The sequence below is a fragment of the Phragmites australis genome, chromosome 13, assembly GCF_958298935.1.
Source record: "Phragmites australis chromosome 13, lpPhrAust1.1, whole genome shotgun sequence".
NCBI classification, from domain to species: domain Eukaryota; kingdom Viridiplantae; phylum Streptophyta; class Magnoliopsida; order Poales; family Poaceae; genus Phragmites; species Phragmites australis.
This window is the reverse complement of record NC_084933.1, coordinates 16,281,127-16,299,305: the sequence shown is the minus strand read 5'-3', so window position 1 is coordinate 16,299,305 and position 18,179 is coordinate 16,281,127. Positions and strand designations below refer to the sequence as shown.

At 42.4% G+C, this 18,179-nt stretch overlaps 2 protein-coding genes across 4 annotated transcripts; one reads left to right on the top strand and one right to left on the bottom strand.

Moving 5' to 3' along the window:
- The first annotated feature begins 38 nt into the window (after positions 1-38).
- LOC133889454 (tyrosine-protein phosphatase RLPH2-like) lies at positions 39-3,156 on the top strand. The gene is made up of 4 exons (XM_062329970.1): positions 39-493; positions 793-880; positions 968-1,147; positions 2,708-3,156. Exons 1-4 carry the CDS (start codon positions 141-143, stop codon positions 2,882-2,884), a joined length of 798 nt encoding a protein of 265 aa, XP_062185954.1. The 5' UTR covers positions 39-140; the 3' UTR covers positions 2,885-3,156.
- Positions 3,157-9,846: 6,690 nt separating this feature from the next.
- On the bottom strand, positions 9,847-17,835 carry LOC133888443 (histone deacetylase 9). Of its 3 annotated transcripts, XM_062328687.1 has the most exons (14): positions 17,633-17,835; positions 14,457-14,569; positions 14,251-14,368; positions 13,711-13,785; positions 13,417-13,636; positions 13,157-13,220; positions 12,014-12,106; positions 11,827-11,935; positions 11,476-11,525; positions 11,311-11,401; positions 11,031-11,101; positions 10,698-10,796; positions 10,443-10,509; positions 9,847-10,157 (listed from the first exon to the last, which is right to left on the bottom strand). In XM_062328687.1, the coding sequence occupies exons 1-14, from the start codon at positions 17,667-17,669 to the stop codon at positions 10,072-10,074; spliced, it is 1,293 nt and encodes a 430-aa protein (XP_062184671.1). In that variant the 5' UTR covers positions 17,670-17,835; the 3' UTR covers positions 9,847-10,071. The 3 variants fall into 3 exon arrangements, with proteins under 3 accessions (XP_062184671.1, XP_062184673.1, XP_062184672.1); XM_062328689.1 differs by lacking the exons at positions 13,711-13,785; positions 14,251-14,368; positions 14,457-14,569; positions 17,633-17,835 and adding an exon at positions 12,989-13,052 and having other exon boundaries at positions 13,417-13,492; XM_062328688.1 differs by lacking the exons at positions 13,417-13,636; positions 14,251-14,368; positions 14,457-14,569; positions 17,633-17,835.
- Between the last annotated feature and the right edge of the window lie 344 nt (positions 17,836-18,179).

Genomic DNA, 18,179 nt, shown 5'->3' with positions numbered 1-18,179 from the left:
CGTCCCTCCCAGGCTCCCACGGGAATATGAGGTAGCTGGAGCCCCTAGGGTTAATCCGCTGGCTTCCCGGTTCCTCCCAGTTACCACCGGAGCCTGCAGCCTCCGGCGAGCAACCGCACCGGGGCGGCGACACTGGCGAGATGGATGCTCCTCCGTCCAACCCACCCCGCACGGTGATTTGCGTGGGCGACGTTCACGGCCACATCTTGAAGCTGGAGAGCCTCTGGTCCAACCTCCAGTCCGCGCTCCCCGCCGACGCCTTCGCCACCGCGCTGGTCGTCTTCCTCGGCGACTACAACGACCGCGGCCCGCACACCCGCAGAGTCCTCGACTTCCTCCTCGCGCTACCCGCGCGCCACCCCGCGCAGCGCCACGTCTTCCTCTGCGGCAACCACGATCTCGCCTTCGCGGCGTTCATCGGGGAGACAATACTAGGCATCAGTAATCTAGGAGAGTTATACAAACTACCAAACAATGAGTACAACATTTATAGGTACTCGAATTTTCTATACAAGATTTGAATGAATGCCTAAAATGTTTTCCAATGCTTGGCGTTTCAGTCTTAACAATTAACACGATAAAAGTTAGCAACCTATCCACCAAGAATACAAGGTTACTATCGGAACGAATACTATTTAACCTACCTAAGACACCAAATAAAGAATTCATGTCTCTTGTCCAGATTGTGTAAGCATATATTATAGGAAAGTTCCTGCCTGATTTATTCAGGCAGTTTCTAATTTGCGACATGAGCTTTCTTTTCTCAAACAAGAGCAGCTCCTAATTTGCTAGAGGTGCTAATGTCATTATAGATCTTGCGAAGGCTGCTCCTGAGGAACATAAGAGCTTTCTGCGTGACTTGGTTTGGATCCATGAGGAGGTAGGTATTCTTTTTATTGCACAAATTTTATGTAGGCATGCAAGAGATGTTGCTCCGTTGGTGTTTCATGTTATGGTTGTACGACAGGAAAATGTGCCAGTTGATACTGATGAAGGCCAGATCGTCTGCAAGCTAATTGCGGTACATGCTGGCTTGGAGAGGTCCATGGATTTGAATGAGCAGCTTAGGGTTTTGAGAACTAAGGACACAAGGGTGCCAAAGGTTCAAATGCTTAGTGGGAGGCAGGACGTTTGGGACATACCAAAGGTGAGCTTTTATGTGATACTATTTCATTATATGTTATCAGAGACAAACACTTAGCTTCTGTTGGTTTTTGATGTTAGCAAACTTGGGGATGCAGCAATCTCAATACCCTATCATGTAGTTTCCCAAATTTGCGATGAAAATATATCATTTCATGCTTTAGAGCACCATCTTTCTCACTTCTAGAGGAATGGTCAACATACTCTGCTTATTGCTTTTGCAATGCTTTGTGCTGTAGCATGCATTTAGAGAATAGGCCGTTAGTCTTTGGTGTGCGTTTATAAATGATTTAAGATGTACATGCACTTCACATCATTTGCATTTCTGCAGTATCCAAGGTCTTGTTGTTCAGTATAAAGGCATTTTACATCATCATGATGCGCTAGTTCATGTCATTGGGCTGATATTGCATCATCTTAGCTTGTCTGTTTGCACTAAAACCCAACCCTAGTATGGGAGTTTTGGTTTATGATTATTCATAGACTGCTTTATCTGAGTGAAACCTGCTCTCTTAAGTCTTAACCCAACAATCCTTTGATTTTCCTCTGTAAATTGAGCAAATCAATGTGTACATTTCTCCTCTGTAATCTCATCCCATGTCTGGACAAGTTATATTTAAAGGACAACAGGCTGGTGACTGGTAAGCTGTTGATAATGAAATGAAATGGTAGGGTTTTATAGACACTTTTGGATTTACTCTTAACATTATTAAGCCAGTAACTTCTCTTTGGCATAACCTTGGATATTTGTATACAGAATAGAATTAGCGCAGAGTGCAGGCAAATTGAGTACAATTATTCCAATGTTTTAAAACTGCTCCTAATTAATTGGCAGGCCAATAGGTCATCAAGTATCCCTCAACACAACATTCAACTGTATTGCTCTGGTTATCATTGTGTTTGTCATGCCATTTTGAAATACTACATGTATCCCCATATAGAAGGCTAATTAGATGCACTATGCAGAAACCTCATCAGTTTCTTTAGTAGATTGATTTGAAGTTCGGATGGTTTATCTTTTTAGAAATGTGTGATTATTTTGCTGGAAACTTCACTGCATATAAGGTTTAGGTCCAGAATTTTCATTTTTGGCTTAACCGAAAATTTAACCCCAAGAGTTATCCATGCTAATTGCATATAAGGTGTACTTCTTGGTTCATGCTACAATACTGTGCATATATTTGGTTGAAAATCTTTACTACAGTCAGATGATTAGATATTTAGATGAACCCAGTACCCGGTGAGTGGGTCTGCCTCGAGCTGCAAGCTGTCTTCTTTACATGTTCTAGGCTTGTTCTGAATTCACTGGACATAGCGAGCATGTGGTGCATGTTCGTGGGGGCAGTGCATGTGATAGACTGCCGTTTTTGTACATTGCTGATACACATGACACCTATAAGACCTGACTGTTGGGTAGGGCATGTCGTCTTTATATCTTTTTAACCTCCACTACCACTACTGCTGCTGCTATTCTTGCACTGCTTGAACCCATGGACGCAATTGTATATCTGATCAAATATATCGCAAGAGCAGAAAATGCTGATATATGTCCATCTTTTTCCAGGATCTGTCTGGGAAGCAGACCGTCATTGTTAGTGGCCACCATGGGAAGCTCCACATCGACGGCCTCCGATTCATCATCGACGAAAGCGGTGGTTATGAAGACAAACCTATAGCTGCTATCGTTTTCCCATCGAAGACACTGATCAGAAGTACAGAGGGCGCCGCATCACAGAATTGATATAGGGTAGCATCATGAGCCGTGCCCTGAAACACGGTGGTGCAAGTCTTTCTTCCTACCCCTGTCCACATGTTTCATATGTCAAACGATCAATATGTATATTGTCGAAAGGAAAGCAGAGAGTTAACAATTAACTCTCTTAGACAAGAGAGTTAGTTCTTGTATGACTGCATCCTTTCTTGTAAGTTGTAACCTGGCTGCCTTTCAGCCTTTGTTCCTCTCTTACTTTTACATGACCAAACCTAAATGGCAATGCCTTACTTTTACATGCAGTCCCTCTCTTGGTGCTACTCAACAGATCTGGAACGGGCATTTGCACGGTACAGACTCGTTTGCCCATTTGCACCGTGAATTTGAGCGGTAGAGCATAGACCGCGAAATGTCAGGTGGAGGAGTTGCTGAATCAACGGTCAGGAGGGCGCCCTCCTCGTAGGCCTATCGTACCCGGACGGACCTTTTCATCCGTTTGTTTCTGATGCGGCGATGCCGACCGGTGACCTGGCCGGACTAGGGAGAGAGCAATCAGACATGTCTGAGGGCCCAATCCAAAGGGATGGGAGGGACCGCGAGGCGGCAGCGGAAGTTTCAGACGGTTTCCATGCTCCTCTTAGTCAACACCAGTCGAAAAGGAGTCACGGCGCTAACCATACCAGGGCGAGTTTGCCCACGCTACAATAGAGACAGGCGGAATCAAGAGCCTTCGTTTCGCCGGCTAATCTGGGCCCTCCCTATGTCTCCAGCTTGCCGGTGGCGTGAATAGGGAAAGGAACCCATCTAGCTTAGTTTTAAGTAGCACTTAGGCTAGTAGCTGATGAATAATCGTCCTCTCGATCACCACCTTCTTCTGGTCCCGTCGGTGGCTGCGTCGCGTGGAGCTCGGTGCTGGTCGGGGCGGCACTAGTGTGCTCGTCGCCCTCTCTCGGGAGGAGGAGAAGGTCAAGTGGTCGTGGGCGCAGGCGCTAGGTGACTCGATGGGCGCGTGGTGCCCACTAGTGGTGTGTCGTTCAGTAATAGCTTTTTCTTGTAGATTGGCGGTTTACTTAGTGGTTTGGTTAGTATAGGGTTAGGTTACGATGAAGGTGTCATCAGATGTGACTCCTTGTTAGGTTTGTGTTTCCTACTGGTCTTTAGTGGGCTCGTCAACTTTTGCGTTAGCTCCGGTGACGACCATGGCAAGAGTTCACCGAGGTATGCTGATTTATGTGTGTGGGTCTGTGTTTTTGGATGTGGATCATGCTCCCTCGTCGGTGTGTTTGCTGATGTTGGTTTTTGCACTATTGATGGAGTTGGAGGCGCCTATTTGCTCCTTCTCCGGTGAGGATTCGGCTGTTGGCTGGTTCATGAAGCTTGTGCGTTCAGCATTGCCAAGATATGTTTGTGACTTCTTGTCTGGTGTGACATAAAAATGTGAAGTTTGCTCATCGTTGGAGAGAACAGTTTTTCACTCCATCCTCGGTGCGATACTCCGTCCAACTCCGATGAGGAGTCGTCATGTCTGATTGGGTCGATCGGAGGTGAAACGGAACAGGACCTCTAAGAGGATGAGCTGTAGCTTTTTTTTTTTCTTTAAAGGTGTCTGTATAATCGGCGTTTTGTAATTAAAATTAGACTATAAGTTTTGGCTTCAGAAAAAAAAATTAGACCATAAGTGCACACGCTTTTGGGAGATGACAGTGGTAAGTGAGATCTCGTTGCTTGTTTCTTCTAGTCAGAACTCTGTTCAGGCCAGCTGAAGTGTTGACAACACGAGATTTTGCAAAGCTACAGGTGTGGCTGCTATACAACTCTTATGCAATATTGCAATTTTTATTATCGCCTACCCATAACCCGTCTAAGATGAGCAACAATACTCTACCCTTGATTTTAATACTACCTCTATTTTTTTATTTGTCACTAACTTTTTATCGTAACTATGGAAAAATTGAATAGGGTGTTCATGAGTAAAAACTGGGAACAAATGTTTCCCCTTACAACTCTTAAAAAGATTCCTAGATATACTTCTGACCACAACCCATTTGTCTTAAACACGGGTGCTGAACCAATCAGACAACCAAAACCTTTTTGTTTTGAATTGTCTTGGCTCTCTCAACCTGATTTCAGACCTAAGATTGCTAAGATCTGGGGTAAACAGGTGACAGCTAAATCTAGCCTGGATGTCTGGTAATCAAAGAGAAAAGGATTTTTTTTTTTTTTGAGAGGGTGGGGAAATAACCTTAGAGGGAAGGCTAGAAGTAAGAAGAAAAGCCTCAGTGATGAATTGCTCGCCCTTGAAAATCTGGAAGAAGATGACATTCTAAATGAGACTCAGCTAAGAAGAAAAAGTGAGATCCAACTGGAGATGATGCACATGTTGGAAGAGGAGGAAATTTACTGGAATAAAAGATCAAACTCGAAATGGCTCCTAAAAGGGGACAATAACACCGAGTTTTTCCATAGAATTGCAAATGGCAAAAAAAAAAAGAGGAAGAACACTATTTTCTACCTCCAACAGGATGATAGGATTATTGAGGGTGATGATAATCTACTCCATCATGCTACTCAGTATTACAAACAACTCTTTGGTCCCGGGGATGAACCTCTCTTCCATCTGGATGCAAATTGCTGGGACAGTGAGGAAAAAATAACTGCTGCTAAAAATACAGCCTTAACCACTCCTTTCACTATGACGGAAGTTATAAATGCTGTCTTCTCTATGGAGAAAAACACTACCCCAGGACCTAACCACTTGCCTATAGAGTTCTACCAGCAATGCTGGAAAATCATTGGGCTAGATCTCATGAATATATTCCATGATTTCTATGAGCATAAGTTAGAAATCTGCAGATTAAATTATGGGACCATTACTCTCTTACCGAAGCTTAAAGAGGCTAATAAAATACAACAATACAGACCTATTTGCCTCCTAAATGTCAGCTACAAGATTTTCACTAAGGTGCTGACTCTGAGACTTGAAAAATATATGCACATGCTGATTGATCGTTGTCAGAATGCCTTTATAAAAGATAGGAATATAATAGAGGGGATTATGTGCCTTCATGAAACTTTGCATGACACTAGAACAAAAAAGAAGGATGGCTTAGTCTTGAAATTAGATTTTGAAAAGGCCTATGATAAAGTTAGTTGGGACTTCCTCTTCAAGTGCCTTGAGCAAAGGGGTTTCAGTGAAAAATGGTGCCAATGGATAAGAGCAGTTGTAACTCGAGGAACCCTTAGTGTCAAAATTAATGGGAGAACTGGGCCCTACCTTCAAAGCAAAAAAGGGGTCAGGCAAGGGGACCCTTTATCTCCCTTCCTGTTCAACATCGCTGCTGATACCCTAGCAAAAATGATGGTCTTGGCCAAACAAAACCAGCTTATCAAAGGTCTGATGCCAGAGTATATCGAGAATGGTGTGGCCATTCTCCAATATGCTGATGACACAATAATTCTCTTAAAAGATAATGAAGATATGGCTATCAACTTGAAACTGCTCCTTTATATTTATGAAGCCATGTCTGGCCTCAAAATTAATTTCCAAAAAAGTGAAGTTCTAATGATAGGTCATGATGAGGAGGAAAAAAAAGCAATTGTATGCTGAGATGTTTAATTGTGCTACTGGTAACTGGCCTATTAAATACCTAGGGGTCCCTATAGCTAGTAGCAGGCTCCTGGTGGCACACTGGCTGCCTTTGGATGAAAAACTTGTGAAGAGGTTAGATGGCTGGCAGGGCAGCTCTCTGTCCCTTGCTGGCAGAACTACTTTGGTCAACTCCAGTCTCAGCAGTGTTCCCATCTACCATATGTCCATGTATCTTCTCCCTAAAACCACTCATGATAAAATGGATAAAACTAGGAAGAAGTTCTTCTGGCAAGGGGGGGGGGGGGGGGACTCAAAAAAAGATACCACTTGGTCAAGTGGGACAAAGTGTGCAACCCCAAAAGCAAAGGGGGTATGGGGATACAGAACCTCAGAAAGCTTAACATCAGTCTATTGTGCAAATGGTGGTGGAAACTAGAAGATGAAAAGGGTATGTGGCAACAGATTGTGGAAAAAAAGTACATCCAAGGCAAATGCGTATCCCAGTTAAAACCAAACCTTAAAAATTCTGCTGTGTGGAATGACTTACTAAAGGTCAAGAATTTCTACTTGGCCAGTAGAAAAATGAGGATTGGAAATGGAGAAAAAACTGACTTCTGGAGGGATGCTTGGTGTGGGGAGGTGGCTCTCAGTGACAAGTTTAGGGGTCTCTTTGAGATCTGTAATGAACAAAATTTAACTGTAGCGACTGCTGCTTCCAAACACTGGAACTTCTCTTATAGAAGATGGCTAAATGAAGAGCTTCAGTGCCAATTGAGAAGATTGAAAGATATGCTTTTGACTTGTGCTTTGTCTTTGGAGAGAGACAAACCAATTTGGAACTGGGGGAATGCTGGGAAGTTTTCTGTGAACTCTATGTACAATCATCTATGTAGATCCCAGGTTGGTTTGAATCATAAAATAATCTGGAAAGCTAAAATTCCCTTGAAAATCAAAATTTGCATGTGGTTGATACATCAAAATGCCATCCTTACTAAAGATAACCTTATCAGAAGGAAGTGGAAAGGGGACCCCAGGTGTATGTTCTATTGTGAACCCGAGAGCATTGACTACCTATTTTTTACATGTACCATGGCTAAATATGTCTGGAGTTTGGTGGGCTTAGTCATTGGGGCTAACTGCCGGCCACAAAATATTGATCAGTACTTTTGCTGGGTAAACCACTTCCTCCCTGAAGGGGGAACCTTTTATATGATTGGTTTAGCAGCCATTATTTGGGCCATTTGGAGAATGAGGAATAGAATGGTATTCAATAAAAAAACCAGTTAGAACTCCTACTGAGATTGTGTGTGGTGCGTGTTATTTCCTTCAATACTGGGCATGTCTCCTTGATGGTCAACGCAAAGACACGCTGGTGGCTGGAGTGCAGGCGCTGCAGGAGACGGCGCTACTCTTCCACCCCAAGAAGCAAAATGATGATACTTCAACCGGTGCAATCGTCGAGATCGTCTACCGGGTGTTTAGATGTATGCCGGTCTTTTGTAACTACGGTCAGGTGTGCTGTCACCTGTGGTGTATTAATGTATATCGATAGCAGTAGGTGCGGTGATAGACGCCTAGTTGGTTGTTCTGATGTGCCTGTTAGTTGGATTTGGTGGCAGTATTTGCTAGGGGGCAGTCCTCGGTACTGCTTTTGGTGTTCAAATTTGGCCGTCAGTGAGTTTTGCTGTAAATATTTTGAGCCGGTACGCAAAATTGGTTGTAATTTCGTTGCCTTTGAGTAATGAAATTCGGGGATAACCCATTGTGGAAAAAAAATGAAAATAGAGTGCAATAACCCTGTTATTGAGGGCATGGATTAGGTCAGCCGATCCTTCTTCCGGGCTAAGCATCTCACGTGCACACAAGAGAGCTGGATTGAACAGTGCCTACACCAGAAATGATGCATGTAAAATAAAATGTGAACACCATAAAGAAGTCCCTACTTGTCCACATGGATGATCTGATTCTGTGAAGACCGAAGACAAAATGTTTTAATTGACCTTGTCGGTTCCAGAATTGACTGTGGTTGATGCAACAAAAGTTTACGACATCCAAGAAATCATTCATGTTACACCCCTACGAGTGGCTTTCACATTCATGTTTGAATACGTAAAAGGGTAAGAGTTCAGAATGTACGTAGTGCCTCTAACCGCATCATTTAGGCTTGCTATAGTGGGTTCATGATGTTTCAGACTATGCACTTACTTTCACATTCATGTTCCCTGAATTTCTAATGGGTGCCCATGGATCCCCATGCTACGATCTATCATGCACGAGCCGTCGCTAACCAGCAATGTGGGGAACATGTCAAACCCATCAGCTAAACAAAGCTTCAAAATCATTTTTATTCCGGTCCCAACATTAATTCTCTCCTGAACTGTCAGATCCCCTGTACATTTTTCCATATGCTCTCAACAATATGATCCACCATAAACCTGAAAACCAGTGTTGATAGATTGACTGCAGCTCTACCTGAATCAACTGTAGCCACACGGCCTATGGCAGCCTCACCAAAATCACGATCCAAGACTTCTTCAGTCGCATTATCATCACCATCAAGTGGAATGACACGTACCTGGAAGCTAGTTGGCATCAACCCCTGACCCGGACTATGGCAATCCATTATTTTCTCCCAGCTCTGCAGATCATCGTCACAACTTCTCCAGATTAAAATCACTGCCAAGTATTACCGAATCTTGTTTTGGGACAGAGGAAATCAGGGTGAGAGGGAGGATCGCATGTAGATTTACATGTTATAGATGATTTAGAGGCTATTGTTGATCAATGAACTTCGTTTAAAGAGGAAGTATATTGTACTCGTAACTGAAAATGATGTTTCAAACCAATATTACAATAGAGTCCATGTTCAACTAGCTCACAAAGGAAGTCATGTTTCGATATACGTGATGTTGTTGCTGGTTTTGTGGGGGTGGGATACAGCTAAGATTATGCCCATTTTGGAGCTGCATTAGGGTTCTCTCTTATACGTGATGTTGTTAGAAAGGCAATGAGGAAGGCAGTGGCGCTGGCGCGCGTAGGAGGGCGGCAGGGTTGGACGGTGTAGCCGGGGAGCGCGCGTGTCCAACACCCGACACTTCTCCCCATGCCTCGTCCAAAGGAGAAATGCTTCGCTTCCGACACGAAGTATAGACGTGAAGCATCGAGTGATAGACCGCAGGGTTTGAAACCAAAGGACGCTCGCTTATTAGCCATGCTCCCAAGTCCTTTTGCAATGCACGTTTCAGGTGGCAGAAGGAACTGCAAAGCTGATCCTAACTTCGGAGTGCATCAAGATGTCGTGCCAGCAGAAACGCGCTCCATCACCAACTGTAAAACAACATCGCACAACATTACTCAACTGCAAGATAACATCGTACAGCATGAGTGCAAATTGCACACCCCCTAGATTAGATATACCGCCGACGACGAATTTGCATTTCTGAGTAAAATAATGTGCAGCGTTGTACAACAACTACAAGGTGTAAATCAAGGGTCCGAATCTCCTATAAGTCCAAGAGCACTTCGAACTCCTAAGTTAGAGAACTACCACATCTCAAGGCTGCAGAACTGCAGAACAGTGAAGATTCTCACTCCACATTTACATCATTCCATGCTTCTACGAAACAGATCATCGCACGCCATCATCATGATCGTTGTCGTTGTCACCCTCATAGTACTCATCATCACGTTGAATCTGCTTGTCTTGGGTATGCTCTGGATAAAACGTTACAGAGTTCTGTAGTAAGTACAAGAGCCAAGGGCAGAAATTAACAAAGGACAGAATTTTGACAGCACGGAAATTTGCAGCCTTAGGCGATAAAAACATATGAATGGCTGCCTGATGTTAACAAATAATGGATCACATTTCTTTTTGTAAAACAAAGGCAAATTGAGGGAGAATTTGCCATGCATATGAATCTACAGAAATGCAGATCCTCAGGCAAATCATTTACTTATTTAAATAAGCGCTGCAGGGCATGCCAGGAATATTTCACTTACGGTCAACACGTTCATCAGGATCCACCTCATCTTCGTCAAAATCTGGGATAAAAAAATCAGGTGGAACCTGCAAAATGATTTATTATTTATGACACCCTCAGAGAAAAAAACAGTGTCTTCATGGAAGCAAGTCAAAGGTGGAAAGGCATATTCAAGTACTGTCCAATTTTTTTACATAACCAATTTCAATTGGGAGGTTCAACCATGCAAGTGCAAATGCACCGAATCAACTCAACTAAATGAAGAGAACCTAACCTCTTGCATCTGAACGCCAGGAGCATGCTGAATGGCCCGCAAACTCTCCATGACTTGCACTTTGATTGAGCTGAGATAGGTCTTACTATTATAGTTGTCCTACTCCAATTAAACAACAATATGTTATATATTGTTTTCAATCCTCTAAAAACAAATGAAACCTCCAGGCTTCTAGCAACGCAAATCGATTAACAACTTGTCAAATATTAAATGAGGGAGCTCCAAATAGTAAGATAACACTTACTATTTCAAATGCTAGACTCACCTAATACCAACAAAATATTATTGCACCAGGCATAGACAAATAAAGGCCAACAGGAAGAGGTTCTATACCATGTTCAAATTCGGAACTTTCAATGTATAATCCGGAGCAAAGTACTCAATGTAATCATTATATGGAATCTCTGCAAAGAAAATGTCAATGTAAAACTCCACATCATGGACAACTATATAGGGAATTATCAAAAAGTCTCAACACCAGACGAACGGAAAAAACGTGATAAAATATGTGTGTACTGAGGATCAATAGACTACAAGCTACTGTCACTCAAAAGCAAAAGGCCAAAGTGAGCAGATAATTACAAATTTCGAAAACAATAAATAAATGAGATACCATTTGGGAGTTCCGTGTCTAGAAGGACCCCAGTTTCCACAGCCCAACAGCGTGCTACATTCTCCTTGGTGTATCCACCACCTCCAGTAACCTGCATGATGGAAAATACGATGGTATCCTAGAAATAATAGAGAGAGAAAAAATGGCGATGGCTATCTTCCTTACCAGAAGAGGAATATTGAATTTCTTGACAAACTTTACACATTCAGCATGGCCTGTTTGTGAAAATAGATCAAGCTAGTAAGTACTAATAGATCACTGAAGTAAGCTTAGCTAAATGAAGCTAGGTGAAACGTCCAAAGAAGCTCCAAAACACTATTGATGAAAGAAAAAAGTGCAAAAACAACGAAAAATTGAGAATCAATGAGATGAGACTTCCCATTTCCACAAAAGGAAAGATACCTTCTAGACCCTAGCAGCTTATATGGGCATATTAAACACGGTTCACTAGTTATCCATCTACACAACAGTCTTGCTGACTCTTTTTGTATGTATCAGGTTTAAGAACAGTGAAACCTTCAATGGAGAGATTGAAGCAGCCTAGACGGTCCCTTGCCAATGAATCAGCCCCACACTGAAGAACAATAGCACCGGGCAGATACGTTTCGACAACCTTGGCAATAATCTGCATGATAAACATCACATGACTTGATAGGAACAAAAAAAAGTGACATGGATAAGAAATAGATACGGATGGACTTACTGTTTTAAAAAGTCGAGTAAAGCTGGCGTCATCTATCCCATCTTTCAGTGGAATGTTAACCGCATAATATTTTCCTTCCCTTTCTCCTATATCCTTTAATGACAATCATGTAAATCAGAGTGAAGAGCACATCTATCGAAACAGGATCTACATAAAAATACAAAAGGTCTCATCATTACTTAACAGAATGTGGCATGCAACTGTTTAAAGGCAGAGCAAAATGCAAGCTCCGGCAACTGTTTCCAACATGTTCATAAACAGGAAGGCACAAATTTTCTGCTCATAAGGAACCTTAATCTTTCTCTATTTTGGGAGCCATACATTGCTCTATGTCCTGTTAATGGGAAATTTGGATTTACGGATCCATCCCCCACTCAACCAAATATTGTTGCATACATACACACTTCATTTCATTCAGAAGCACTCAGTGAGAAAAATGAAAAAGCAGTAAGGATTTATTTGGTTATGTTGCAGCTTCCTTTTATGGCTCAATCAACCATGATGGGTAACATCACTTTTAGTATGGTTGCTTTTCAAAGATAGGTAAGAAACCCCTAGCATTCCCAATCATGATGCAGGTATTAGGACAGTATATCATGCCATGATTTGTACACAATGTCTAGTAAAAGACCCACAATTCAGCGGTGTAGTCTTAAATATTTACAACTTTTAGGGCGATAGAAGGAGACAGTGAAAAAAGGAAAAGAAATGGGAGTGTGTTGCAATTATTCCTAACTGTTGAATGCCTGCAGTGTTATCAACTTCGAGAGGTGGTATATAACCATCAGCTCTTTTACTGTGACAATTTTAGTGAATCAGAATGCAGATTTCCTAACTCTTGAGGGCCTCCACATAATTACAACTTTGACTGTGGCCCAGTTTCAGTGAATCTGTCTCTTCTGTTTCATGCAACTTAGAGCAGATATACCAACTTTAGTTTACATATATACACGTGTGAAGCAAGAAACACTCAACTGCTGTACGGTTCATATGCAAAAGTGAACAGAAACCAAAATAACGATAAGGGCCTAATCAGTGCCTGCATCATACACCCAAAAAAAATTGACAACAAGCTGACATGAGAAACTAAATAGAGGCAAATACATACAAGAATATTCATGAAGCTTGTTAGTCGATGATTACCTTAATATCACCTGTGCCAGGAAAGAACAAATCACCATACTTGTGGAAACTTACAGTCATTACCCTGCAAAATATCAAAGAGAGACAGTTAAGAAATCCAAAGCCCTTTGAATACATTCAGGTAATTAGTACACGACATTGTGGCACCACTAACATTAAATGACAAAGAGATGGAAACTGGAATGGAAAATAATCAGGACGAGAAAAGGTATAACTATAAGAAAATACACAGAAATGCTTTTTATTGGAAAAACATGAACCTGTCAGTGAAATAAAAAGCTTCTTCAACCCCATCTCCATGATGGACATCAATGTCAATATAGAGAACCCTGGCATGGTACTTGAGAAGCTCCAGAATTCCCAAAACCAGATCATTAATGTAGCAGAAGCCTGATGCTTCACACTTTTTTGCATGATGCAGTCCACCAGCCCAATTAATGGCAATATCACATGTTTTATGATTCAATCTACGAGCCGCGTCTAAAAAAATAAAGAATACCTTAGAGAGTTCATAAAATAGAAAGAAGCCTCAGACCCTCAGTAATATTAATTACCTAAAGTTCCTCCAGCATAGATTTGGCAGAACTCAAACAAATTATCGAAGACCGGGCAGTCTTCTCCAAGATTGTCTGGAAAAAGTTGTAAAGAAAAGATTATCTGAGAACAAATTGTGAAGGAACCCAATAAGTGAAGTTAGAGAACTCCAAAAGGATGAAGGGTCATGTTCAATAGCATCATCAATCTGTAAAAATAGAACACTCATTTCATTGAATCATAAGATAGGCATATTATGGAAGATATAAACCAGATAGTTTTCATTTAAGTGGAAATAGTGAACCTTACAATTTTTGTATATTACAATGGACTGAAATATGAACCATCATGATTAGTTCTCTTTCTGTTCTTTCAAACGTACACATGAAGACCTAAGCAACATATAAGATATACGTACAACAGTATCTTGATCCAAACAATTGGACTAAAAAGGCACAAGAACGAAACATGAGCAGCAAGATTCATAGCATGTATTTTGTTGTGAAATTAGCAAAGTCTGGAAGAGTAGTTTGCAGTAGAGAAAACCCCAGCATTCATACATCTAGTTAATTCACTTGCATATAGGTGCTGGGTGTCAGGAGTAATCCGGTGCAAGAATTCAACATAATCAGCCGAATGGAACTGGGCAAGCTCTGTTGGGTATGCTTTGTGGGGTCTCTGCAAAATTCATTGAGTGCAAAATAAGGGTAAACATTACACACTTCATGAGTTCAAAGAAAGTGAATGAACAGAACTCAATACTGACATATATCTCCATCTTTTTATGAAGTTCATACGAAAGAACAAGATGATGTGTCATACAAAGACGATGTGGCTTCATGGGGTGATTTGGCCCAAAGTAGACATTGCCCACATCTCCTGAAACGTCCGTTCACGAAAAAGTATTAAGCAAGCAACCATAAAAAGTTGAACATATAAAATACTCTACATATTTGAAACAATGACAGGAAATTTTCTACAGTGGAGTAATAAAGGATCTTGAGTGAGGGCATATTCATTTCTTTCATTTTGTAAAATGTGGATAAAACAATCTTCAACATGCAAAGAACTAGTGTTCACCTAGATGCTAGACATAGACAGGTGGTCACCCCGTGACTAGCGTCTAGGCTGTCTAGACGATTTTGTATTGTAGCAGCAAAAATACAAACAAATATATTTTCAAGTGAGATTTGAGGCATCAGTCCATCACAAGCCGTGCACACAGAAGTAGGCCGGTGCCTTGTAGCAAGTTAGCAGTAGCATGCAACAGAGCACACAAGCAGAACAGAGCACATACCACATAGAAGAAGTAGCAGTAGACTAGCAGTACATGCAACAGAGCAAAGCACACAAGCTGTACCAGGGGAGTAGAGCGCAAATCGACGGAGGAGCACAAATACGGGGAGTAGAGAAAGTACATGTCCACGACGGAGGAGCTACCACTACCACGGAATCAGTGAAAGCAGACGGAGTGTCATAGACGGTTTTACTCAAAGGGTTGCTAAAACAGACGTGTCTGTAACAAGACCGTCGTCAGGGTGCCCACCCGATCACCTAAACCGTTTTAGATGCTAATTGAATATCGGATATTGGATCGAATCTCAGATAGTTGTATCGTTGTATCGGATATTATATTCGGATGTAGGGAGCCAACTATCTGTCGAATACTGGATATCCAAGAATAAAATCGAATATATCTAAAGACTATCCGATAACTATCCGAGACTATCATCTGAAGCTTATAACTTTTTCACATGGAGTCAGATCTTTATATAAAAATTGTAGCTCTCGGCGAGATCTACAAGCTTGTAGTTGATACTTTTTTCATTTGAAGTTATTAATATGTTCAAATAATCAATAGAAGCTTCAGCCAGCATATTGGACACTTGTAACTTCTCCGATTTCGCTTTAACATAACTTCTTACATGTGAGTATATTGCTGATTTGCTTGTTGGACCTCTAATGTAGTTGACTTTTGGATACGTGGAATGGCCGATCATAACATATGTGAGATATATAGTTGTTGTTTTTTATTCAATATCCGAATAAATATTCATGACCGACATTATCTGCATCTGACTAGTCACATATTCGATCTGTATCGATGCGTATTCGTGACCGAGACTACCCGCATCCGTATTTGTATCCGACACCATCTGTGTCCGGCTCTGATTCTGATGAAAAAAATGTGAGATAGGATATAGGATCAGCGATATCCATCCGTACCCAGTCCGATTACACCCCTAATCATTCATTCTTCTAGAAGACGTCGTCGACCAATGATGTCAATCATCTCGTCCTTCTAGAAGACGACGTCTCCAATAATGTTAATCATCTCATCCTTCTGAAGACAACGTCAACGATGTGAAGCATCTCGTCATTCTGGAAGCAAAATGTGTATAGCTATGGATTGTGTTTAGTTAGCTAGGTTTATGTGTTCTGAACAACGTGTGATGTTATGATATGTGATGTTCTTAACCTTTGTGATATGTAAATGCCTGTATTGAACTTATGAACAATGTGTTATCAATGTTCTGAACAATGTGTCAATGTGTGTTATGTAAATAATGCTTGTGATGTTGTTTAATTTGTGAATCATGAAGTATGTATGACATATCATGAGCGCAGTCATGAAGCAAAATGGCTTCTCAGGGGGAAAGGATCAACAAATAGGGTTTCAACAAAAACTATCTGTGACTCTTACCACTCACATATGGATTTTTAGAAAATCCGTCTGTAACCCTTACTATTCATAGGCGGTTTTAAAAAAAAAATCCATCTGTGCGTATCTCTGTTACAGACGAAGTTGTAACCGTTTGTAATAAAGTCGATATCACGACACTTTTACAGAGACAGAACTTATAACCGTCTGTGATAAGGTTTAAAATCCATCTATAAGACCCCGTTCTAAGGTAGTGTACCAAGCAAGGGAGTTGCGGAGGGATGACGGCGCGTGCGACAGCTAGGGCATAGGCGCGGGGGAGGGGGCTGCAATCAGCGGCGCGACAGAGGAGAGGAGAGACGAGACAATGACGGCAAATGCCGGATGGGGAATGGACCGAACGGAATTTCCTCCCGCGTGGACTTGGCATGCGCCAATAGTCTACATCGCCAAGACGCCAGCCTAGTCGCGTTCAGGAACCGTCTATCTCTGCCGACTAGGCCATCTTTGACCAAAATTGATTGTCTAGACGGTCTAGCCGTCTACGGCTCACATCTAGTCATTGTTTAGACGCACTAGACGACCGTCTACATGAACATTGCAAAGAACACAGAGACAATAAACTGTCCAAGAATCTTCATGTGTGGAACAATGCATTTATGGAAAATTCTAGCCAGAGAACCACATGGAAACAACCAACTGGCATTTTGGAGCTACAACTACTACAGGTATGCATTCTTAACTAAATGTAGCTTGACTACACCCTCTTAAACAGGGACTCAGGGAGCAACGACTTAAATTCAAAACTTGATTCAAGAGATTCTTCTGCGACTAAGTTACCTAACTTAGGGTTGGGGCGAAGCCTACATCCTAACGCAATCCTATAATGGAACTAGTGCTAGCGTTGAACAACTGAAAAGCGAATAATAGGCCAATGAACAAGGTAGCCCCAATTCTAGTTGAGCAAGTCCTGGAAGGTAATACCACCCGCAATTTCCCCTTTGCCTATGAACAAGGTGATCCCAATTCCAGTTAAGCACCAGGCTAACACCGTGATCAGTGATCACATCTCGCCACTAGAAATCAGCGAAACAAAAGCAAACTGCTAGTAGGTCCCTGCAGTACCTCGGATTTAGCACTTCAAATCGTAGCTGTGCGCGCGGCGCGCGATGAGACACCGAAGAGGAGTGAGAATCACTAGTTGCGTCTATGGCGAGAACTAGGGCTGCGCAGTGAATGGGGAGAGCGGAGAGGAGAAGAGGGGAGCGTAACGAATGTACCGTCGTAGAAGTAGGATATCCTGTCTTTCTCCAGCATCGCCTCGCTCTCGGGCGGCGGCAGCCGCGGTGGCGGGAAGCCGAGAAAAGCGAGGTCGCGTAGGAAAACGGAACTTGGATTAGACCGAGCGCGGCGGCGGCGGTCGTGCGCGAGGAAGGGGAGAGGCGCCGTCCGCACGGGGTGGAAGGGGTGGGCGTGGAGAAGGTTCTGGATCGACGAGATGGACGGCCGTGATTGTGTATACGGTAGGATCGGACGGGCCGGCATAGAACGTCCCTCCCAGGCTCCCACGGGAATGTGAGGTAGCTGGAGCCCCTAGGGATAATCCGCTGGCTTCCAGGTTCCTCCCAGTTACCATCGGAGGGGAAATTTGGGATTTTGCCACTCCCATCGTTGCCGCTAGCTAAAATGATATCGGTGAATACGAATACGTTAAAATGCCACTCTCGCCGATACCCACCTCGCTACAATGCCACCATCCTTTTTCTCATCAATTTCTTATTTGTTTCGGTTAAAATAGAGGATGGATGGACTACTTTGCTCCTGCCG

Excerpts from the sequence above, each read along its gene's own strand:
- LOC133889454 (XM_062329970.1), top strand. The coding sequence starts at position 141 with ATGGATGCTCCTCCGTCCAACCCACCCCGCACGGTGATTTGCGTGGGC. Across the intron at positions 494-792 it reads AATGAGTACAACATTTATAG|AGGTGCTAATGTCATTATAG; the intron begins GTACTCGAATTT and ends CTAATTTGCTAG. Across the intron at positions 1,148-2,707 it reads ACGTTTGGGACATACCAAAG|GATCTGTCTGGGAAGCAGAC; the intron begins GTGAGCTTTTAT and ends ATCTTTTTCCAG.
- LOC133888443 (XM_062328687.1), bottom strand. The coding sequence starts at position 17,669 with ATGCTGGAGAAAGACAGGATATCCTACTTCTACGACG. Across the intron at positions 13,786-14,250 it reads TGCAAGTGAATTAACTAGAT|ACAATCTTGGAGAAGACTGC; the intron begins GTATGAATGCTG and ends AACTTTTTCCAG. Across the intron at positions 13,221-13,416 it reads GCTTTTTATTTCACTGACAG|GGTAATGACTGTAAGTTTCC; the intron begins GTTCATGTTTTT and ends GATATTTTGCAG.